Source organism: Cottoperca gobio, chromosome 17 (genome assembly GCF_900634415.1).
Source record: "Cottoperca gobio chromosome 17, fCotGob3.1, whole genome shotgun sequence".
NCBI lineage: Eukaryota > Metazoa > Chordata > Actinopteri > Perciformes > Bovichtidae > Cottoperca > Cottoperca gobio.
The window spans coordinates 1085827-1110627 of record NC_041371.1 but is presented as its reverse complement, the minus strand read 5'-3'; the positions used below and the strand labels follow the sequence as shown (position 1 = coordinate 1110627).

The 24801-nt window shown below is 39.9% G+C and overlaps 1 protein-coding gene across 2 annotated transcripts in view; it reads right to left on the bottom strand.

The window, feature by feature from the left end:
• Positions 1-1360: 1360 nt before the first annotated feature.
• The window catches only part of kcnq3 (potassium voltage-gated channel, KQT-like subfamily, member 3), an 89812-nt gene continuing 66371 nt past the window's right edge, over positions 1361-24801 (bottom strand). For both annotated transcript variants that reach the window (XM_029453149.1, XM_029453148.1), the window contains exons 3-16: positions 23301-23391; positions 22673-22799; positions 22235-22407; positions 21576-21749; positions 20177-20287; positions 19466-19561; positions 19280-19374; positions 17564-17590; positions 13884-14083; positions 13601-13706; positions 11730-11861; positions 11545-11640; positions 11169-11256; positions 1361-10607 (exon numbers count right to left, since the gene is read on the bottom strand). In XM_029453149.1, coding sequence (XP_029309009.1) covers positions 9915-10607; positions 11169-11256; positions 11545-11640; positions 11730-11861; positions 13601-13706; positions 13884-14083; positions 17564-17590; positions 19280-19374; positions 19466-19561; positions 20177-20287; positions 21576-21749; positions 22235-22407; positions 22673-22799; positions 23301-23391 — 2209 coding nt within the window. In that variant the 3' untranslated portion in view covers positions 1361-9914. The remainder of the gene's footprint in view (positions 10608-11168; positions 11257-11544; positions 11641-11729; positions 11862-13600; positions 13707-13883; positions 14084-17563; positions 17591-19279; positions 19375-19465; positions 19562-20176; positions 20288-21575; positions 21750-22234; positions 22408-22672; positions 22800-23300; positions 23392-24801) is intronic.

Below are 24801 nucleotides of genomic sequence, written 5' to 3'. Positions count from 1 at the left end.
TGTTTAAATGAGCAATGATTCTGTATGTTTGATGAGCTTTTAATCTATGAGTCAGAACACAGTGTTAGCAGGTGACAGGGGGACATTTCTTGCAGTGTAGGTAAATGTCCGTAACAAGCCGCTGGAGTGACATACGAGCCGTGGGGAAGATCAGTGAATAAGAGGAGTGAATGCGAGTCTTTAATGACGGGGGATTGGTGGGCACTTTGCTCGCCTTGGCTTCACATTGGGACACATTGAGGCACACAGCAGTAATTGGCAGAGGAGGAAACAGGGCTGCTGAGTGCCTGGGAACAGCTGCCCCCCGGGAGGAGACACACAGACTCTAATAATTATAACAAGAATAAAATTAATGTATTAAGCAGTAAAGAAATAAATGGCACACATATACATTGTGGCTGCGCTCCCACGGTGGGCGTTTACTCTCATGCTTATTAAGCTGAACATGGAAAAACATGTTTATGTTGAATAAATATAAAATGTTGAATAAATATAAAATGTTGAGAATAAATATAAAATGTTGAGAATAAATATAAAATGTTGAGAATAAATGTAAAATGTTGAATAAATATAAAATGTTGAATAAATATAAAATGTCGAGAATAAATATAAAATGTTAAGAATAAATATAAAATGTTGAATAAAGATAAAATGTTAAGAATAAATATAAAATGTTGAATAAATATAAAATGTTAAGAATAAATATAAAATGTTGAATAAAGATAAAATGTTAAGAATAAATATAAATGTTGAGAATAAATATAAAATGTTGAGAATAAATATAAAATGTTGAGAATAAATATAAAATGTTGAGAATAAATATAAAATGTTGAATAAATATAAAATGTTGAATAAATATAAAATGTCGAGAATAAATATAAAATGTTGAATAAATATAAAATGTTGAGAATAAATATAAAATGTTGAGAATAAATATAAAATGTTGAATAAAGATAAAATGTTAAGAATAAATATAAAATGTTGAATAAAGATAAAATGTTAAGAATAAATATAAAATGTTGAATAAAGATAAAATGTTAAGAATAAATATAAAATGTTGAAGAAATATAAAATGTTGAGAATAAATATAAAATGTTAAGAATAAATATTAAATGTTAAGAATAAATATAAATGTTAAGAATAAATATAAAATGTTAAGAATAAATATAAAATGTTAAGAATAAATAAAAAAAATTAAGAATAAATATAAAATGTTGAGAATAAAGATAAAATGTTGTAAAGACGCTTACCTTCAGATGCAGACTTTTCTTGTTTTCAAGTGTAAAGTTTGCCCTGATTGTGTACGTAAAGGTCATGGCGTCTACATCACATCTCATGTCACCCACACAATACCCGCTCATACAATTATGAATTCAATACTTTATTAATAACTGGTGCAATTGAAAAGACAAAAAAATAAAAAAATCAAGTAAGAATACATTTGCATATTATATCATCAAAACAAAATATTCAAAGTGTCTAATACAGAATAGAAATGGCAATTTTTATTTTTTTTCAAACTGGAATGAGAAAAATGATGCACAGCTCTGAAGGCCACGAGTGTAAAGTTGTCCAAACTTCCCTTTAAATAAAACCTAAGAACATCAAAACCTTTTTACGAGCCATAAAAGCTGCTGTCAGTTAACATCAAGTTGTCTGTAATATCTAAGTGTAGAAAGTCCGTTTCTTTTCTTTCTCAAAGCGTGGCGGCTGCATTTACACAAGAACAGCAGATATGAGTTTGAATATCGTTCTCTTCTTATTTCCCGTCACAGCTGTCTGTGAAAACATCCTCGTCCACAGGCGTCTCTGTACTGAGCCGTCAACACGAAGGAATTAAAACTGTGCAGCAAATGTTGAGCTATTGATGATGTTGTGCAGGTTTTATGTCCAGCTAGCTTTCACAGTATCTGGCCAGTTTAAGTTGTTTTCAGTTTAAGTCCTGCAGTATAGAGCTGCGCTTTGTTCCAGTGGGAAAACCTCAAACACAATCCCGATTTCAACACAAATTTCAGCCTACAACATAACTTTACTCAACAGCATCTCACGTGGTTAACTCCTTTTCTCTGTAGAGGGATAAAACATGTTTTTAAATCATATCATAATATAATATCATTGTTTATTGATGTTTAAGGAGATTTAATGAGTTTAACTGAGAGGGCCAAATGTGTTTTTTTGCAGATCAAAAACTTGGGCTAAAAAGTGGATCATAGAAATGGCAGAAACCCCCCACTTGTTATGTTATCAGCCGATTAAATGTGCATTATCAGTGGTTATCGTGACCATTTTTAATATGTCAGACGGGTCAAATCAAATTCAACCCACTTTGTTGTAAAAGTGAACGTTTTGAAAGTAAACAAAACTACTTGGTTGGGTCAAGGAAAAGATTGCGGTTTGGCTTAAATAACTACTTTTGTAAAGTGAAAGTGAAAGTAAATGTTATGAACACAAAAAACAACATGTTGTTGGTCTCACATGGGAAACAAACACCTGTCTCCTGGTGGGAATCCAGTCTTTATACGACATGAGCTTACATCCGCCTTTGCTCCTGACACAATTACTTCCTGTTGTAGCGTGTGAATCAAGGATAAAAGCTAATACTTGGTGTAGCATTCCCCTTCTGTACTGTACTGTGTACGAAACAGAAAACCACTGAAAATGCCTTTTTAACCAGCTGATAACATTCGATCAGGTGGAGAAATGGTTAGTGCAGACACTCACACACTGCTGTGCTGTCATGATAGCTTTAGTTTTTTGAATAGCAACAAATAAATCCTGGTTTAACTTTGTTAAAATCACAACGGGTTAGGTTACAATTCATAACAAGTGCTAATCTAGACAATTATTATCGAGGAACACTTTACATTTTTAAGAAAGGCCGATGACAGAAACTCAAATTCTCAGAGTTGCAAAAGCTAGTTGTTCCGTTAGCTTACACAACTCTATGGAGCAGCTAGCCTAGAGTGACATCAGGACTTAGCTCTCTATGAAGTCGTAGAAGAACGTGTAACTATGTGGAAACACATGATCTGATTTAGATGACGTGTTAATATGTCTAGTGTAGCTTAGAAAAGCTAGCTTCTTTATACTAACAATCGTCTAACAATGTTGTTGCTCCTGACTAGTTACTGCAGCTAGCTAGCATTTTGTAAAGGAGCTCAGCCTTTCCTCTCTGGTGAAAAGTGTAAAGGTCATGTCGGTTCAAACGTAAACATTTCAGATGGTTATTTGTGTGTGTGTAAATGCAGCCTTTCACACAGATATCACAACAACTTTCAGCTGAACTTTGACAGTCATAGCAAGAAAATAACCGCACGGTTAAAGGCCAAGGCACAAATAATTTGTAGCAATTAAGATGTCCATAAAATGACAGGTTATGTAGAATGTGTGGATCAGTGCATTGCTTGGTATGCAGTTACAGTTACAACCATACTTAACAGAATAATCACAGCACGCACTATTGCCCTCTTGATTACACGGCTGCTGTAAAGTGCTCCTTTTCATTCAGAATGCACATACAGACGAGTTCACACACAAACAACACAGAAGAGTGTGCACACACATGGAATTACTCATGTAGGGCAGCAATGTGTTGAAAATGCTTGTTTTAAGTGCATGCTTCATTACAGGACCAGATTATGGATTTTAATTTAATCTATCAAGAGAAATCAGTAATAAATAAAAAAGATTTTCCCGACATGAAGTTAAATAAAGTGTATTTAGACTTCTGTAAGTTATTTTTCCTACAGATTTACTAAACAACTGCTGCGTTTTCGGGCTTCTTGTGTTTCTACATTCAGAATAGAATTTCCTGAAAGACAATAAAACGGCTGCTACAACAACTGCAACTCGTAACCGGTGTTTCGTCTGTGAAATGAACCAAATATTGTTATTTTCTTCTCCTGTCCTTACACAGTGTCCGCGCACTGGAACCTGATTTTAATATAGTGTCCAAAACAACGTGCCAGAACACCAACATTTCATTGAAACTCAATGCATCTTATATTTGTGTTTCAAACAACACCAGTAAACAAACAGGGACATTGGGGATCAGCAGATCCTTTGGGTACTATCACCAAATAAGGGAGTGTGACCTCTAAAACAGCGCCTCGCAATAAGTGCTAAAGGAAAGGTTTAGTGTTGAAACAAGAAACTGACCAAATCATTGGAAATATTACAGCATGGTTAAAAAGTGCTCATCCAGAAGTAAATAACGTCTCTATTTAATCTAGCACCTTTTAGGTTTCAAACTAAATACTATCAACATCCTAAAATGACATTTTAAGACATTGCAGATGGGAAATCAAAGTCCTGAAGTCACCAGTGTGTGCACCGATTCTGAGTTTTGGAAAATATTAATAATTTCAAACTGGCAGACTGTTAACAAGACAAACAGCAAAATGCTGATCGTCAAATTAACCGTAAAATGTTTCTTTCCAACAAACAAGATTTCTTGTTCTGCGCTGCGTACGGATACTGAAGTGTCAAACATGTTCATCCTGTGTTATCTGTGCGATCCGTTTTCTATGTGCACACTTTGCGTTTGTTACGTTTGCTTGTAAATGGACAATTAAAGTTATCACACGGACATTTTCCATTGGAGACGTTTGAATTAGTCTTCCTCCTGTTCGGCGAGATTTATTCTGACATCTTAACATCTTTCAGACACACAGCTGATAGAAATAATAAATAAATCAGTGATTACTGGAGCAGGACGGTCAATGTTTAGATCGTCCAGTGACATTATTGTCTGGAAACCTCTCCACCAGAAACAACGGCTTCAACAGTTTGTTAGCATCACTTTAGTTTGTATTCAATGGCAGTTAGGTTTAAAACTTAGAAATTAAAAACGGAATTAAAAGTGTTTTATTTAAAAACACTGTTAGTTGAACATTAAGTGATATTTTTTATATTAACACTGAATAAAATCACTGAAATATTCATTCATGGCGCTGAGAATCAAATCAACACCAAGTCGGCATCTTTTAGCTTCTTTCAGCTCCTGGTTTTGGTTCTTCGGCTGCACACACACTTTACCTTTGAGTCCTACAGGATCTCATCCGAAGAACAAGCTCTGATAAAGCGACAGTACGTTACCTGCCGAGCACCAAACAGCAGACGAATAACAAACTAGGAAAAGAAAGTCGAGTTATTTTAGCTGCCTGCTCAGTTTTGTGCACGAAAGACTTTGTGGGAGGAGAAATTATTTTGATCACATACGAGCACTTAATGTACTGTATGCTAATCTGTATGCTAATCTGTATACTAATCTATATGATAATCTGTATGCTAATCTGACCGCTAAACTCTGGCATTGGACACGAGGGAAAGTTGTACAATTGTGCTTAAAATAAGTGAGTTTACAAGTTGAACCTTTTGCCTGTCGTGGAGAGGTTTGACATAAAGACGTCACTGGAGAACGTGTTCACAAACAAAGCCTAATAAAATAATACAGCATGATGTCGGGCTTATTTGCTCTTAACACACAAAATGTCATTTCATTCACAAAACCCGTGTGGACAAGAAATTAAATGGAATTGAAATTATTTTTACACTGTAAAAAGTGATGCGAGCACTACATTTGAAAATATTGAGATGACATCATTAACAACTCAGTTATTCAAGATCAAAAATCAAGAAAACAATCTTCTTAAAATGTATTAAACAAGTAGAATTATGTCACATAATTGCTTTGAGAAAAAGATATTTTAGGACTTAATGACTTGTTAAAGTGGAGGCCCAGTATGTGCTGTATTCTTATTGTGCTGCTGTTCTCTGTACATTAATACATTAATTCATTCATTAATAGCTTTTGAGATCCTGAGAAGAAAAACTTCCGGTTTATGTAAATACTAAATTATAATCTGGAAAATATTCGTATTTCAAATGTCTTTGCTAGCATCACTTCTTCAAGTGTCTCTTCGTGTCTTGGAAGACAATTTATTCAGTTTTAACAATTCACACAATATTAGATTGTTAAATGTAACAGTAATATGCCATGTACATACAAATATACCAATGCTGTTATTTCCAGTGATGGACTGATGCCTGCACATTCATATCTGAACAGAAGGAATATAACTTTTCTCTGTTAATGAAACTTGATGTGCAAAAGCAAGAAAAACACTGAGCGAGTTCTTCCTGATGTTAAACGTCAACACAAGCAGAACACTGAGAACTCCACTGTGAACAACAGTTGAACTCTGAGTTGCTATAAAAAGAAAGAAAACATTACAACCTTTACTTTTCTGTGCAGCTGAACTCACGTCTGAATTCAGTGAATGAGCCTGAAAACACCACAAAGCTACAAAACAGCGTTTTACAAAAGCGAGACTGTACTGTGTGCTAGTTTAAAAAGAAATCACTACGGAAAGGAAACAGCTCACATTCATAAATCCTGTGTTGTGTGTTTGTTGTGTGGTGAGATGAAGTGGCACTGAAACACTGAACACAAAGTGACGAAGTGGAGTCGTTCTAAAGGATGTGCTTCAGAGGCACAATGAATGAACGTCTACAGGGATGTATCATCATGTCAGATCTATATGTGGTGACAATTTGTGTCCGTATTGCAAGATCATTTATTTGTAGAGTATAATATCATTGAATGGGCTTCAGTAGCAGAAGATAATAGTAATTGTAATAGAATAAGATAAATAGATAATAATAAGTGTTTGGTTCACCTTGTTCATTCACAGACTGTAGCTGCATCCACACCCGACGTCAATCTGAGCTGTAAACTACATGGAGAGTTTGTTTTAACCTGCTTGGAGCACCAGGCGGGTGGAGTTTATGTTAATGAAGATATAAGGTTTAGATTTGTCCTCAAGGTACATTAAACTGAAAGTAACCACGACCAAATTATGGCTTAAAATGACGACAAACTAAATGTTGGACGGTTCAAACACAGCTTCTCTTTGTACCGGCGATAAGTGGACGTGGTAAAAATAAAGAAAAAGCACCAGAAGGTGTCCTGAAATACAAAAACAACGGCATAGCCCATAGACCCCGTACAGTTGTCATGACAGGGACTATTAGTTATAGAGACCAAAGTTATTTGTACGAAGGTGTAAACATGTTTATATCTGCTGTAAAGCCTCCAGTGGCCATTCGAGGAACTGCAGTTTTTGGCACTCAAAAACTTGGCTTCATTTGACACCGGAGGTCTCCACTTAAACGGTTTCAGCAAATGAAACACGCCCCTTCCGTTATATTGGTAGATCAGGACATCTTGTTGTGTGTTACCCACTTTAATGAAGCTGGTTAATTTGAGATTTCTTCTGACAAACCAAGTGTGAGGCAGTGTTCACACCAAACCAGTTCTGAGAACGGAACTTGGGGTGGTGATAGCCTAGTGGTCTAATGGTACACCTTCCAAACCAGAAGGTCATGAGTTCAATACCAGGATGCCACCAGTGTACCCCTGAGTAAGGTACTTAACCCTGAGTTGCTCCAGGGAGACTGTCCCTGTACTTAGTTCACTGTAAGTCGCTCTGGTTAAGAGCGTCTGCTAAATGACCTGTAATGTAACTGGTTTGGTGTGAACGCTCCCTCAGACAAGCTTTGGCCGGAGACCGAAATCTCCCACCACAAAATTAAACTTGCAGCATGGCAGGGTACTAAAACTAGTGACCCTACATGTGACTCAGGCTTTTGTTTCAAGCTGTGGTTTGCTAAATCGTCACTGAAGTTGTTGCTGGCTCTATAACTATTTGACCTACAAGCTTGTTTTAATCAAACACTTGATTAAAAACTCCACTTTCCTGCTGAGGAAACTAAAGAAACAGCATCTCTAAGCAGGTTACAGTACTTCCTGTTCAAGCCCGGTGTGGAAGCCCCTCTATAAAATCCCGCTGACTCTGAAGGTGCTTTAACATGCTATAACTGTGTAATAATCCGTGTGTAGATATAGTTGGTTGTCAAATATTACATTCAGTATCATTGTGGCCCTAAATCTAAAGTAGTAAATGTTGTTCAGGCCTATACGTGATCTGTAAAGCTCTTTATGTCGACCATCTGAAACCTGGGCTTTTGCAGCCAATCACTTGCTAGCATTGCTACATGTCCCTCCAGTCTTCCCAGTATGTGGTGTTGTTGCTTACAGCGTGAGTTTGTGTTCATAACTGGACATTCGAGATGCTCGCCGTGTAGCACCGGACGATACAGTAATTTGTGTTTGTTGCGAAATTAAAATAAAAAAAGCAAGTTATGAAATTTCATCTTTTGAAGTGCATTACTATAAAGATGTACTGTTGGACAGTAAGGAAAGTCAATTCTGTTGTTTAACAGCTTTTCTGCCAATTTACAAACAGATTTAGTTTATAATTGTACGTTTATAACATCTGGTGATATAGAAGCAATGCTAAGGCAAGTTCTTCACTGGCTCATGCACTCGTGCACCCGTCTCAGATGAGGAATTTGTGGGTAAATGTTTTAATTTCATTATTGTGTACCGCACTTCATCAGGACTGTACTCAAAACATAGTTACTGCAGAATTCAGTGTTTGGGGAAATTATTGTCAGAATGTTTTGACAGAATATGTATTTTATAGATTTCAGGACATAGATTTAGGGATTCAAATTGAACACAGATGACCTCTACTATCATTAACAATATCTGGATGTAATGATCATCCAATGCAAACAGAGCTTTAAATTCTAACGTGAGACAAGAGGTCACGCGGTGTCTTATACTGTGACTGTACGAAGCACAAGAGCTCAAGAGTTAAAGAGGGAAACATAACATCAGATCTGTTAAGAAAATGCAGATTTATTTGTGGTTGTATGATTGAACACTAATATACTGTATGTGAAAGTGTCTCCTCTTATCTAGGGAGCGTCATTTTTAGCCACTATTTTGCTTTGATAATATAAATGATTTGATCAACAGGTTTTCAACCAGTGACAAACTGAACTGACGCTCAGCAAGCTTTTGTAAATTAAAAACGTACAGGTGTTTATATCCCTGAATTCATGTGCCAACAAAGCAACAGATATTTAGTATTTCATTTCAATTCATGTTGATTTTTTACCTTTTTAAACTGGGAGGTTTGTATGCATAAAGTGGTGACATACAACTCAAGAGCACAGTGGTGTGAAAACAAAGTGACGGGATCAGAAATGCTGCTTCCTTGACATAACGGATCCTCGAAGGATTTACAGCGCAATGAGAGAAAAGCAAAAATAGTGAAACACGACTGCCCGCAACTAACCAGTGTTTTGTTATCCAAGTCCCTTTTTCTCTCTCACTCACAATCTCTCACATACACACTCAGAAAACACACTCATCAAACATACAAAACACAGAGACAGGAGACTTTTGGTTCCATTATCACCATCCAATCTCCACCCCTAGAATGGTGCATTATCATGCAAACCATGCAAAAAACCATGAAAATGTATTCATATAAAAAATAAGTGTTACAAAATGGCATAGCAAGTATATGTATCCATTCAATCGCTTTTTCCGTTTCCTGATATCCTAAACTTTGCAGTGTCTACACTAAAAATCGCATGCGTTACATGCAGTGCGGTTGGACTTTGCAGCGATAAAGCTTTTGGGTGTATATAGTATGTTGATTAATGTTCTTTATTATTTATTTAGCTAATTTTTTGCGAAGAGTGCGCTATACAGAGTTTTACTTTACAAACTGTCTGTTTTCCCTTTTATTTCTGGGCAGTCTCCATGCCATGGCTCTGTCTGGACGGCTGTCGGTCGATGAGATCGCCGCTGGCCTCTGAAGGTCGATGACCTCGCTCACAACCTCACAGCATCAAGGCGGATTAGACCCGGCTTTCCTCCAAATGGTTTGGTCAAGAGGTGGCTTTGACCCAAACTGATTTGGGTTTAGAGGCATGGGCTAGATATAAGGTCTTAACTCAGAGTTGTGGATTGTATGTGGTCACACGCACACCTCTCAGGGCGGCGTGTTCCACACAGCATCCCCAAATCCCTCCCCTGTGGAGGAGAGTGGAAGGGGCCCCCCGCTGGGTGTAAAGGGGTCCGTGTCAGTATCTGTCTCCCCCTCTGCCAGGTAGCTCGGTCTGGGTCTTGTCCAGCTGGCGTCCCCTGTTGCTAGCCCGGCCCCCAAGTCCTCCCCTTCCTCCCGCTCCCCAGAGATGCTGAACCCGCTCAGCGAGTGCTCCAGCTCCTCGTGGTTCACTGATAGCATGGAGAGCGGCGAGTCGCCCCCCCGCCCCCCTGTGGTCCTGCCCGGCCCTGCTGACAAGTCCTGCAGGGAGCTGATGGGCAACACTGTGGGACGCTCGGTGTAGGTGGGGATGGCAGCTGCAGGGTGGCGTTGGTGGAGGTGTGGCAGAGGGGGTTGATGGTCTGGAGGAACCCGGCTTTCACCAGCCAACCCCGTCCCCTCTCCACCTCCTCTTCCTCTGCCATAATACGGATTCACCTTGGTGTCAGGCATGTGGTACGACAGCTGTGGGAACGCCTCAGCGTAGTTGAAGAAAACACGCCGGATCTCTCCGTTCCCCGTAGGGGCGCAGGTCTCCAGGGTCATGTGTGCGGCACCGGCAGAGTCCACCTGCAGGTGCTCAGTGTGCTGGATGTGCATGTCCACCAGGAAGTCCAATTTCTTCTCCATGTCCTCCACCTGAGACAGAGACACATTAAACCATCAGCTGAGACTGACAATTGATTGAATATATCTGAGAATTTGACCACAGCAGAAAGTGACAAAGCAAATTAATTTCACAGGAAGGGTATTGTTCCCTGCGGGAGCCAACTAGCTTAGCCTGAGTATAACAGGAAAGGGGGAAAGTTGACCATGGTTCTGCTGGGAACCAGGCTAGTTATTGGAGTACAAAGCAAAAGAGGGCAGGACTTAGGAAGTGTCAATTCAACACTGCAAATGTGTGTGTTGAAGTTCGTCAAAGTTGAAGTCTACATGAAAGTGTCTCTTTGCCTTACTCTCCCTCTTCGATCGAATCCACTGGTCGTTGTTTTTGTATGAAAGTTTGCTGATATAAATGCTGGTGTGAAATAGTTCTACGGCCAATAGACTTAGTCTTTGGCTGATTTATTTGAACTAGCAACATTTGCTCCCCAATCTTTTTAAATTTGTTTTTTCAGATACAAATATTTCACATGTATGAGAAAATCTGAAACTCTTGAAAAATTTTCTCACAAGGTGCTTTGCAATTCTAATCCTCACCTGTCTCTCCACCCTGACAAATCTACCCATCATGCTTTGGTCTTCGGTATCTGGCATGGAGGCGGCTTTGGCTAGGTTGAACTCATGCCTGGAACACAGGGACACTGAGTAGACATGGACTGCACAGACATTTGTTAGGGGGAAATAAACAACAGATTGTCCTGCGCAGATCCACTGCTTCAGAAATAAATAGTATAACTTATCATTGGAAATGTTTACAGTCTACTAGAATATTACACGATAAGAGAAACAAGACAAAGATAAATTCATAGTTATGTGACATTGCAATGAAAATACTTAATACAGTACATAAAGTACATAAAACAAAGTAAATACAACACTTTTGGACTAAATTTGGGATATAATCCGACTGTACCTGGGTGACTGATTGGACGGGTACGTAAAGGGTGTTTTCTGAGTTTTCTTTTGTTTGGGGGTGAGGGGGGGTCCAGGGGCAAGAATCATGTCGATCCTTAAAAGAAGAGAAAGAGGATGAGCTTTGAGGAAGAACAGATGTTTGCCTGACTCAAACAGACTCCCTCATTTGCAGTAGTTGCTGACCTTGTCTGGAGGTATTTTATTCTACAGAGCATGTCCAGGTGTCCAGCAGAGTACTGCTCGATCACGTCTTTGACATCGTAAGGCCTCAGAGTTTCCTTAAACCGCTTTTTGTTCAAGAGGAATTGCATGATCCTGTGAGACAAAGAGTTTTTAATTCAACAGTTTGGACATTAGAGTGACAGAATCCATTATATCAACTTCTCTCTGTGTTCATTACATTTAAATAATATCCACACATACGTTTATCCCACATCACTGTGGGTTTGTTTACAACCTGTCTGATCATGTGACCATTCTTGTTCCTGTGCTGGTGACTGTTGGCCACCCGAAGATCTGAGTATTTAACTTGCTTACACCTTAATGTTATCTATTTGTTTGATCTAAGCCACAGTCAAAATCTTCATCTATTTACGGCCGCTTATCATGGTCTGAGTCGCCGTCCCAAGACTTTCCAGATCAGATGTAATCCCTCCAGCATGTTCCGGGTGTGGACATCCCCCCCCCAAAAAAACTCTTAAGGTAACTAGGAGGCATCCGAATCAGGAGTCGCCTCGACTGTTTCCTTTCAATACGCAGGACGATCTGCTCATAAATACTTTGATTATGGCACTCCAAGCTACTTCTGGATGTCCTAGCATCTTCCACCAGGAATCAATGGGTGAGCCCATTTTGACTGCTTGTACAGTATCTGGGATCTTGTTCTATCAAGCACTACCCGAATCTCAGGAGCACAGCTGAGGGTGGGAACGCTGGTCGACTGGACAACAGAGAGCTTCGCCTTCAGCCTTCAGCTCCACAATAACAGGCCAGTATCATTGCTGACGTGGCACCAATCTGCAAACTATTACAATGTGCGCCCAAATGATCTTTGTTAAAACAGGATCCTACATTTGTTATCTATCTATTTGTCAACCAGAGTCAGTGATTATTAAAGGGTAAGTAGGAGTACATACTTAACATAATTGTCCCTGGGATCAAAGACCAGCACTTACTCTTACTGACTGTACCTGGGATCAAACCCAACATCCTTCAGTTCTTTGAACTCCAACCTTGAGTCCACCCTGCCACCCACTGAGCTCCTTCTTTTGTCCCACAGAACTCCCACTTTGATCTGCCTTGAACCCGACTCTTCCCAGAGTAAGCGGCTGCTGCACGAGCTTTAGTGTTTGGCAGAAAGTCTTAGGTCCTGAAACTAAAACCTGACAGGTCTGAGGATCCCATTCAGACCCATTCAGCCCCGAAATAATGGTGTGGAAGGAAGCAGCACTTTCACAGGGTTAATCACTCATCTCACAAGCCCTCACACTAGATTGAATTCCTGCATTATGTCAGCTGTGTGGCCTATAGATTCACCAGCACACTGTAGGCATGAGGGAGTTCTGCCTACAGTCTCTGGTTTCCACTGCTCACTCTTGTTCTGCTGCTGTAATGACTGAGGCTGGATCCAACATCCACACTTTTTAAGTACCAATCTTATTTTGTCTTCAGCATTGAAACAGTCAAGTAAACAAAAAATTGGCATCAAATGCTTGGGCAGATTATTTCTCAGATACTGCATATCCTGATTTGAACAACTAGTCTTTAAAAAGGACGTATCAAAAACAAATGTAAGTAAAACTGGTGGAAAGTGAAATTGGAACAAGGACAAATAACTTGTTTTTAGTGCATTATATTTCAGCTACAATACAATAGCTATTTACAACAAAAGAATATCAGTCCTTAAAAGACACATACGCATCAGCCCATCCAATAACACAAGTATCTTTTTCTCTTCGAATTAGATATTCAAACAATCAAGGTACATGGTCGCTCTAAACGCTGTTTCACTGTGAGCACAGACCATCATGAAATGTACATTTAAAGTTCTCGACCTGACTGCTCTGATGACCAGTTTCAGTGTGGGGATCATCTCCTCCATGAGGATGTCTGGGGGGAAGCCCCGCTCCTCTAAGGCTTGATCTGCCAGGGCTCCGGAATCTGACAGAGAAAAATAACAGGACAACGCTGATGTAAGAATTGTGCATTAGCAAACCATAGACAGTTGAAATGATGATGATGAGCATGTGATCTGGGAACAGTGGTCACATTCAGAAACTAAACATTACAGATCAAACCCAACCTTCAGTTTCATGATCGCAGCCTTTATTTTCATACCTTCAGAGCTCTGACGGAGTGTGTAGGCCTTCATGCGGAAGGCGGTGCGAAAGCGTTCTCGGTTACTGAAGCCGGCAGGTTTTGTCTCCTTGGAGGGACTTTCCTCGATGGAGTCAGTGTGACCTATGAGCCTCTTGCCCGACCCAACAGATGGCCGCACATTGGGAAGGCGAACGCGCTCGAGTAAACTCAGCTTTTGGCTGAAATGGAAAAAAAGAGAGAAGAAATACAGAAGAGAGGATGAGAAAGTTATGATACAATACGATATCCACCAAAATTTCTTATGACACAGTTCTTCTAATGACCAATGCAGAACTGATCAACTTTCTATGGCCGCAATATGTCCAAACATGTCCTGTTGGCAACGTTGATAATTATTGTTTTATGATGAAGTTATTAGGAGTTAAAGAGGCCTACTGGGGAGATCTTTGCTTGACTGATAAGTGTCAATCACTTCCAGCTCCCAAGCTGTGCCCAGCTCAGATTGGAGTCTGAGCTGGGCAGACGAAGGTCTACAGACTGTCTTTTCTTGTCAAGTCCCTTCTTACTGAATATTTTATACAACACACCTGTTGGACTAAACAGTGTGTGGGAAAATGTAGGTTTTGATAAAGATTATTCCAAATGATAAGCCAGAATCAAGGCTTCAAAATAAATCTGCAAAGGCGGAATTACAGACGCTCCATCCATGTTTTCTTTACAGAGTGTAAGTGATACTTTTCAAATTGGACTAAAGTGGGTTGACGAGATCTTTAGGTTCATAAGCTTTTGAACAGCTTTTTTTAGTGACTTGAAATATAATCCTTGAATCCTGCTGAAACCACCTAGACATGCAAAAAACGTTTGACCTGCAAGTTTGTACTAAGTTGTGTCTTCCTGCAGTTTTTAGGGCCATTCTTGTGTCCTTGCATTCTGAGAATGAACCAAACAACTCCAGCATCTTCTAAAGATCTGACTTTCCTCTCACAGAGGAATTAAAGTCTTCATGGTCAGCTGCCTCGACGTAACAATGACGCTCTCCTGGCAGAAGGTAACCTCAAAGAGCTGCGAGAGATTGGTCCCCTTTATTGTCCAATGGCTGACAATATTTGGCAGCACAAAGACAAGAGCTCCGTGGGTAAAATAAGACTCCTGTGTGCCTTGGAAGAGGCAGAGAGGCGGGGTAACCGGAGCCGACAAACAGCCTGAACAGGGCCTCTGAAACGTGGAGCGTTCTCAGCGACTTTGCTCCCACAGCAGACACACAATATGAGCCTCTATGTGGCCTCGGGCAGAATAGAGACGGCAGATTATGGCGCTGAGAGGCTGCAGAATAGGAAGCTTAAAAGGAAGAGAAATCTCTTTCTGACGGATTCTCGGCCGAATAAAGAGCAGAAAATTACACGTGATTATCCCGTGGCTCTCTGTAAACGAGGCGACACAACAGCGAACAAATAATGCCCCTTATCTCCCACAGCTCGGCCTTCCCAAGACACACACACACAGATTGGTTTACTGTACCTGCACACACTTGCAGTGACAGTTGCAGTAAGGTTCTACGTTTGTATGAACATTATAAGATTCATACAGATTTGCATTACAGTAAATTGGTGTTCCTATTTTTCTAGTATGTTCTGCCCTGTTTACCAGACACTAAGCTGCTTTCATTTCCCACAACTGTAGATTTGAGTGGGACGGGTTATGTTAGAGAAGCTCTCCCTCGATGTGTCTTGAAAGACAAAGAGGCCGAGCACACTTTGAGCACCTCCCACTTACACACCTGCTCCGACTTCCTTATCTGTCATCGCCTGATCCACTGGATCTCCTGCATCCTAAAGTCCCACCTACTACACTTGGTAACACTGTTTGCACTCCAAAGGTCTGAAATGTCTCACACACACACAAACACACACACACACACAAACACACACACACACACACACACACACACACACACACACACATACACACGCACACACTAACCGCTTCTTGCCTCATGCTTACCCTCACCGTCACCACTGCCTCGCTTTTAACTTAACTAAACCTAACCTTAAACCAAGACTTCACCCTAAAATGTAATGTAACACACACACACACACATACACACACACACACACACACACACACACACACACACACACACACACACACACACACACACACACACATAGAAAATTGGACTTCTCAAATGGGATGTAATTTTCTCTCAGTGCTTTGTTGCAGACCACACAAAACCACTGGATAACTCAGATAAAGGGTATAATATCGTTCAGTGGAGTGAAAAACACACACACACACACACACACACACACACACACACACACACACACACACACACACACACACACACAGTAAGTGGCTTATCACCCTCTCAGTTGGACCTGGCAGCTCTGTTGTAGTTTCTGGCCGTCGTCCACCTTCTCGCTCAGAGCAACAAGATAATGTCAGAGTGCTAATTTCCCAGCAGCTGATCCTTCGAGGGAGTTACAACTCTCTCTCTCTCTCCCTCACTCCACTTCTCCCTTTCTACATCCTTAAGTGTCTCCTTTATTCTTTATTATCCCTTCTTGTATTTCCTTCCCACCACCACCTCCATTTCTCCATCTATCTGTCTTTTTTCTTTCTCCGTGCTTCGTACAAGTAACTAGATAAATACTGTGTTTTCATATGTTCTGTATGTTGTTAAATCCCAGCTGTGGAATGTGAACTGCTTCTTCAGCATCATCGTACTGTTTTATACTGAGACAGGTGTCTCAAATCATGGACAAATAAACCCCCCCCCTCCCTCTATCAGCCTGTGTATCTGGGCTCCTGTTGTTGCTGCTCTTTAGCTTTTAGCAGCAGTAACTTAATCCAGCATGTTGAACATGGCGGCTCAGTGGAGGCCAAGAGGCGTCGGAGCAAAACGCTGCGATGTAATGAGGCTGTGGGGGGGGCAGACAGACGCTGTGTGTGTTGTCACCTGCATCTCAACTGCAATGGGGAGTTGATTTCTCAATTCAGGCTTTGGATGTCATGTTGATATGAAGTGTTTATATTGTACATATTAAAAGGTCTTTTTAATGAACATGTTCGTGTCACATGTGCAGGTCAAGGTGCGTCGGTCTGATCTGATTCATTCCTCTGGGCCTCGGCACCGAGCTGAAGACTTTTTCAAACTCTTTGGCTGAAGATTGATTCTTATCATCTTTCTCTAAATATTTCATTATATTTTAGTAAATAGTAAAGTAGTCCCTTGAGCCCAAAGACTAAATATAGTGTGATAAGATCAGACAAACAGCACAAACAAGCACGTTGCATCAAAGGTCAAAGATATGCAAACAATCCACACGATGGAGGAAACTATCAAACCCAAAGATCCCGTCTCGGGGCCTAATTACTCGATATAAACTGTCATTCATAATTGAAACATAACTAATGGACTCACTAATAGGTTTCTAAAAATAAACGTGCAACCTAAGTGTCATCAAAGTGTCTGATGTGGATGGCCGGGCGGTGGAGGAGCGGGACGAGTTTTATATCACCATTCACATATTTACCACATTAACCCGGAGATTTGTTCATCTGGATTAATATAGGAAGCTGTTTAAAAGCGGACGGGGGGGTATTCTAGGAGACCTTCATTAGTCTTTCCTGCATGTGGAGCTAATTAAAGCGCATCAGAAAGACTCTCAGCGAGAGATCAGGCAGCAGTGACCCACCTCGCCATGGACTCCAGGTGATCCTTCCTGTGGATGCAGAGAGAGAGAGAGAGCAGTACGAAAGTTAACAACCGACAGCAGAGCAGAGCAGAGCAGAGCAGAGCAGAACAGTACGAGAGTTAACAACTGAGAGCAGAGCAGAGCAGAGCAGAACAGTACGAGAGTTAACAACCAACAGCAGAGCAGAGCAGAACAGAGCAGAACAGTACGAGAGTTAACAACCGACAGCAGAGCAGAAGTACAGTAACCGACAGCAGAGCAGAGCAGAACAGAGCAGAGCAGAGCAGAACAGCAGAGCAGAACAGTACGAGAGTTAACAACTGAGAGCAGAGCAGAGCTTAAATACCCTTCAGAAATCTCTAAGTCACTTTAAGAGACAACTTTTATCTCTTCGAGGTTCAAAAAGCTACGAGATGCATGTTGTCCTGAAATACACATATTTCTTATTGCATATCTTTATTTGTATTTAACCACTTGGTGTGTAGAGCAAGGTATTTGCACAAAGGGGCAATAAAAGTGAGTATTTGCTGGAAACGTTCCCACTTTGCTTACGTACTCATATTTCACTGATAGCACCTTTAAGCACATCATTAAGCAGCTTCTCAACCACGGACGTTATGTTTTCAGAGTTATCGGATTACAGAAAAACTACTCGCCTGATTTATATGAAACTTTGTGGAAGGGAGCGGCACGGGCCGGAGAAGAACACGTTACGTTTTTAACCTAATCTGTAACGTCCCGTCATGTGTGTTGAGGTATTTATGTTATGTTTCATGTTTAGTTTATAGTCCATGTTTAGTCTCATTGTTCACTTGTTAAGTTACAGTCACTCATGTCATGCACTGTCTGTCATGGCACTTCCTGTTTTATTTTGTAATTACCTTTCCCTCTCGTTTCAGAGCACTTCCTGTCTGTAAGTTTTCCCGCCTGTTTGATTGTTGCCACCTGTTTCCCATTACCTCGTATGTGTGTGTGTGTTTGTGTGTGTGTGTGTATATATAGTCCTTGTCTCCCTTTGTCCTGTGCCAGTTTGTCTTGTGTTTTACCACTAATAGAGCCAGTGTTTTTGAAACCATAAACCTTAAACCATTGTAGAATATTGCCTAAATCAAGTTTAGTTTAGTTCATGTTTTTCCTCAGTGAGTGATTTTTTGTTGTAATTTATAACGATCTTGAGTAAAGACCTTTTTACTTTTGAAACCTCGTCTTGAGTTGTTGCTTTTGAGTCCCACCTATTGTGTCACGTTCATAACCTAATCATGGGTCAGACACAGGCATCATATACTCCGATGGCTGACATCTTTAAATGTAGTTCTTACACTGAAATGTGATGATTAGGTTATTTCAGCATCATAATTATAAGTCCCGGGATTCGGATCCACTCCAAAACGTAGAGGGTTCTTCCTCGGCCCATGCTTCACCTTTCCAATAAGTTTCAAGTTTAATTTCAGAATCAAAAACATTGTCAGAGCTAACAACACGACATTCAGTCTCTCTGAAGCCTCTCAGTGCTGACATGAACACATTAACACTTTTCTTTGTTCCAAGCAGGGAAACGAAGCCGTGTATGAGCACGTGACACGTGTGTCCGCTCTGCTGCAGGTCAGTGACACACGTGCACAGAAACAGTTGCTGATGTACAGTAGTGCATGGAGGACTGTGGATGACTCACATATGGCATGATATGATAATATTTAATAAGTTGGTGTTACTTGCCTGAAACAGGGAAGAGAGATAATAGTTTCATAAAATCTCCAGGTGGAAATGAGGTCGTCCCTGATTGGATTGGTGGAATAATATCTCCAGGCAGACTTGAGACAAAAACACAAAACAAGAAATAGTTTCACAGTTCAACAGAATCTGCACTTTGATGCCAACTGAGTTTTAAGACTCCGGTCTCACCTGGATGAGCCCGGCGGCTGGATGTCTGCGCTTCTCAAAGTGCTTCTGTCTGTGCTGCTCCTGGACCTTCAGAGCCAAGCCAGAGCCCAGGATCCCCTGCAAACACCACACACAGTCAACTACACCGCTGCCTCAGGAGCTCACCGTGCACCAACACCAAACTATAGTGGATGCAGCACGCACACAATCGTCCTCTGTCGAGGTGCTCCCACAGTGCTCTGCACACACACAAGTAGTGAAGGAAACAGAACATCTGTGCAGGTGAGAGGAATCAGTAGAAACAACCAGCGCAGTGGACACAACACACACAGCAGAAGATGCTCTTATGAAACATCAGGTGAAGTTTTATTTTTTAGCTAATGTTTTGGTTTGCAGTAACTTACTAGTTAAGTGAACTAAACACAAACTCAAGTACATTTAAACACGCACAGTCCAATATGCATGCATTTTATGCAAATACAGCACTTATTGGAATAACTTTGCTAACTCTGTGTATGTAAGGTCCATTCACAAAGAAATTACATTTGTTTTCACTAAATTGTAAATGTTTGGCTTAATAAAGAAATAAAGATTCCATAGATATCACTCATAAACCAGAGCAGGAAATATCTTCAAGTCTGAGCAAATATCTACATCAGTCCCACTTTGTTAGCATATGAACGCAGGATCTGTGTGTTCATGAATATGTCAGATACAGGAGAGTAAACCCACTGCAGGCAAAGCGAAGAAGGAAACTCCGATTAGAGCAAAAGTGCCGGCTAACAGTCTCCCAGCCCAGGTCTTCGGGGTTTTGTCCCCGTACCCGATGGTGGTCAGCGTGATCTGCAAAAGACACAAACAAAGATCACACTTTCTCGAAGGTGAAGTCAAACGTCAAAGGACTGTCGGAGGGATGTGTCAGTGTGAGTCCTTCTCTCAGAAGCATCCAGTAGTTGTGCGGAGACACTCGGCCGTCAGCCCTGCTCCGCTCTGCGAAGTCTGCGACCTCTGTGACCTCTGTGATCTCTGTGACCTCTGGATCGATCCTCTGAAAGGCCGTTCAGAGTCTCAAAGGGTCAAACATCCTGTAGAATCTGCCGCTGGTGAGGATTGAGTGTCCTGCTCGAGGACACTTTAGCGGGGCGGACGCTTGCAGTCGTAGAACTTGAACTGTGCGCTCCAGGCTGAAGGACGGTCACCTTAATGAGGCCATGCTGTTGGAAGACCTGCAGCGTGCTCCCGACCTGAAGGACTCATTAGAGCACGAAGCTCCGCCAACAACAAACTTCAGGCTCACAGATTATATTTCTGTGTCTTTCAGTTTGGATTTTCCAACATAGTAGTTTGTTCTGCAGCCGACTGTAACGTTACAGCTTCCCGACGACAGCAGAATATTAGTGGCTGAAAAATTGTTTTTTGGCAGAAATCCCACGTTTGGATCAAAGTCAAAATGTTATCGGTCGATCATTGTGCAATCTGAGCGGCAGACAAACCCACAGCCAACTTTAACAAAACATCCATTTAACAAGTCGTTTAATCTGACGTCAACATGTGAAACATAATCATTTCTCTGGTTTCAGGAATGTGTTGATTTGATTCAGTATCACAGCATCGAACACATTAATAACACATTTAGACTATAAAATAAAATAAATGTTCTTTACACCTTTTACTGCCATGTGCTAAAGACTGGATGTTTTTAATTTCCTAAATCCAGGATTAAACACAGCAAGTATTTAAATAACTACATATCTAAGTATTTATCAGATATGTGTGTGTTTATATATAAATACACATGAACATTTTTTAATTCCCAGGTTGATCATCTTCACCTTCCATTATTGGATTGCTGTCTCCTGATTGGTTAGTTTTTCTGCTCAGTGTTTCCTGTTGTCTTTTTATATATATCTATATATGTATCTATATATCTATATATAGATATATATATATATAGATATCGATATATATATATATATATATATATATATCGATATATAGATACATAAATAAAAAGACAACAGGAAACACTGAGCAGAAAAACTAACCAATCAGGATATATAAATATATATATCTTTTTACAGAGAAATTTACAGAGAAAGAAACTAAGAGAGACATAAAGTAATGCACGTACCAGCCCCCACCACAGTGCGTCAGCGTAGGTGTCGAAGTCCTGCGCTTTGGGCTGAGCGGTGGGGTCGTCGTGGCTGGACACGTCCATGGAGGCGTCGTCCTTCTCCACCAGGTAGACCAGGAAGGAGGCCAGGATCAGAGACAGGAAGCCGATGTACCAGGCTGTGATCAGCTCCTACACACACACACACACACACACACACACACACACACACACACACACACACACACACACACGCAGTTAGACTTTGACTAAAACCATATGTGCTCTCTCCTTCTGTCTTTATTCCTGCAGCGTCTTCATCACACTTCACTTTATTAGTAACAGTTGTTCTTTTCATACAGTTCAGATGATCTGCAAATACCCAACTCACACCTCAATTCCTTTTAACACACGTGAGCTCATTTCATCTGACACTTCAACTGCTTTCACTTCAACTGAACGTCAACCCTTCCTCTTCTCCACTAGCATACAACGTACTCCTAGCTGCTGCTGCCTCACTATGTTCTCTCCCATATATGGTAGTGACTCTCACTTCCAGAGCGGTGTAATATACCAGCTTTAATACACTTCACCTGCTTTCAGAGTTTACACGCCTCAGCACACATGAACTCATGCCGCATGCTTAGTTAGACACAGTAGCATCAAACCAGTCCTACCTTGCTGTGAGCGTAAATGGCGGAGCCCAGCAGTTTCCAGGTTCCTCCTCTCCGGTCCATGCGCAGCATCCGCAGGATCTGCAGGAAACGCAGGCTGCGCAGGGACGTGGCCAACACGTTACCCTGGTTCCGCACCGCCACCACCGGCACCGAGGCAATCAGCACGAAGATGTCTGAGACAGAAGAGCCACAGCGCAGAAGGATGCATGACTCTGATGTGAGGCTGTTATCACATGTGTAATGAGTCTGACCCCACGCAGCTGCTCTGTCTGTTGTGAAGAGCTGAGCACTCAGATCCTAACAAGATGATTAACACTGAAGATGTTGAACGGCTGTTAATTAGACTTAGCTGTAACACGAGCAGGTTTGTGCTTCACAGTGTCGGACATTAAGTATCCAGTGTTACGTTAATAATGTCATTTATTTCTGACTCCTTACCGAGAATACAGAGAGGTTTGCGAGCGAACTTCAGCCGCCCCCTCCACCCTTTGTAGCGACAGCAGCATCCTGCCGCCCAGACCCTCAGAGCAAACTCTGCTCCGAAGATGAAGATGGCGAATGTTTCCTGTAAGTAAAGTAAGTAAATGTTTACATCAAAATCACACGGTAGAACGTTTCTTATTATTCTATCAGCATTTATTCACATTTAATGTTTGTATCATGCACATTTTAATACGTTTATTTGCACTGTTATGATAGAAAAGTACAAAACAAATGAAGTTTATTACTTTAAGTTAAACTCTCACTGCTTCCAGTTCTTTGTGTACTTTGAACAAATCGTTTCATGTTTTGAAAACATGTTTTAAAGAAAGTCAGATTTTAAACTCTTTTTGTTGGATTTGTACCACATTTACCACTAAATTCAAATCTTCCTCCGTAAAATTGTAAAAACATTAAATAAATATCTAATACAACAGAAAACTCAGCAGTTAAAGTGTGTGTGAAATAATGCATCTTAAATGTTTCCAGGAAGTCTTTGAATATTTCGTGTGTACACGTTATAACGTCTAATGAGGAGCTGGAACTACATGACACAACATGCGATTCAATCAGAAGTCCCTCCTACCAGGATGACCAGCCAGTGTGCAGACACCTTCTCGTGCTCCCTGAACGTTGTCAGTATGGCCAGAATCAAACAGCCCAGAACTATTAAGAACCTGCAGAGACACAAAACAGCCACAGTTGAGTTACAGTGTGATGAACACATGAATATGGCAGGCGTGCATGATCAGTGTGTTGTGTTGGCACTAGAGGGCGCTGCCTCTCTACTGCTCAGCTGCAGCACAGCAACAGTACTGTGAAGCGTTCCCGCTCATCGCCGTGGAGATCATTAGATATTTGGATTAATTGAAAGCCACAGAAAAGCTCTTTACTTGCTTTATAAAGAGATTCAGAGCTCAAACTGTGTCTCGTCTTTTACATCTCTTTTAAAACCTTTTACTTTTCTTTTCTTTTATTCATGTTTTATAACATTTTAGTTTGTTTAACTCGCTTTGTTTTTAGTTTTGGGGTTTAAGTTCATTTCATTCTGTTATTATACACATGTTCTGTTTTTATTGTGAAGAACTTTGTGTTTGAAAGCTTTATAAATAAAGTTATTTTGTATTCTACTTATGTCTAGAGTCAGATGTGTTTACATTATAAACCAGTGTTGTCCACAAACCTTTGGCCATAGTATATATATGTATATGTATATATATATGTATATGTGTGTATATATATATATATATATATATATATATATATATATATATATATATATATATATATATATGATATACAGATTCAATTGTTTTTCATGCACAAATCAAAATGTATTTCTCATGTCCAAGAAATATAGTGAAACATAACAAAATATAGTTTGATGTGAGATGGAAGAGGACACAGAAAATAAATATTGCACAAAGAACAAAACTTCCTTTATTGAATTTTTTATTAATATTATTATCATCTTTTTTTATTTTATTGATCTATTTATCTTTATTTCTTGAATTATTATTTAATTAGCATTACTATTATCTTTTTCCTTTATGTATTTCTTTCTTTCTTTATCTATCTATTATGTTTTAAATTATTGTTATTATTATTATTATTATCATTATTTTAATCATTATTATTTTAAAAGTGTTATTATTGTTATTATAATGCATTTTATTCATTTTTAAAAAATCTATTATTCCTTTTTTATTCATCTAATTATTATTATATTATATTTTATTTATCTATTCATCTTTCTTTCTTAAATCATTATTATTTTAAAAGTATTATTATTGTTATTATCAAGCTTTTTATTCATATTTTTTTTCTTTCTTTAATTATTATTATTTTTAAACATTATTATTATTATTATTTGTGAGATGTTTTATTCAGTAGCTATAATAAAATTGATTTAATATTTTATTTCTCTCTGAACAGTAACACCTTGTACGGGATCATAAATTTAAAATTAAAGGATATAAAATGTTTTCTTACTCTGCGATGTCAGCTGGTACACCTGTCAACACACATCACTTCACTTCCTGTATGTACAGCGACGTATAAGTATATACACATTCATAACATCTAAT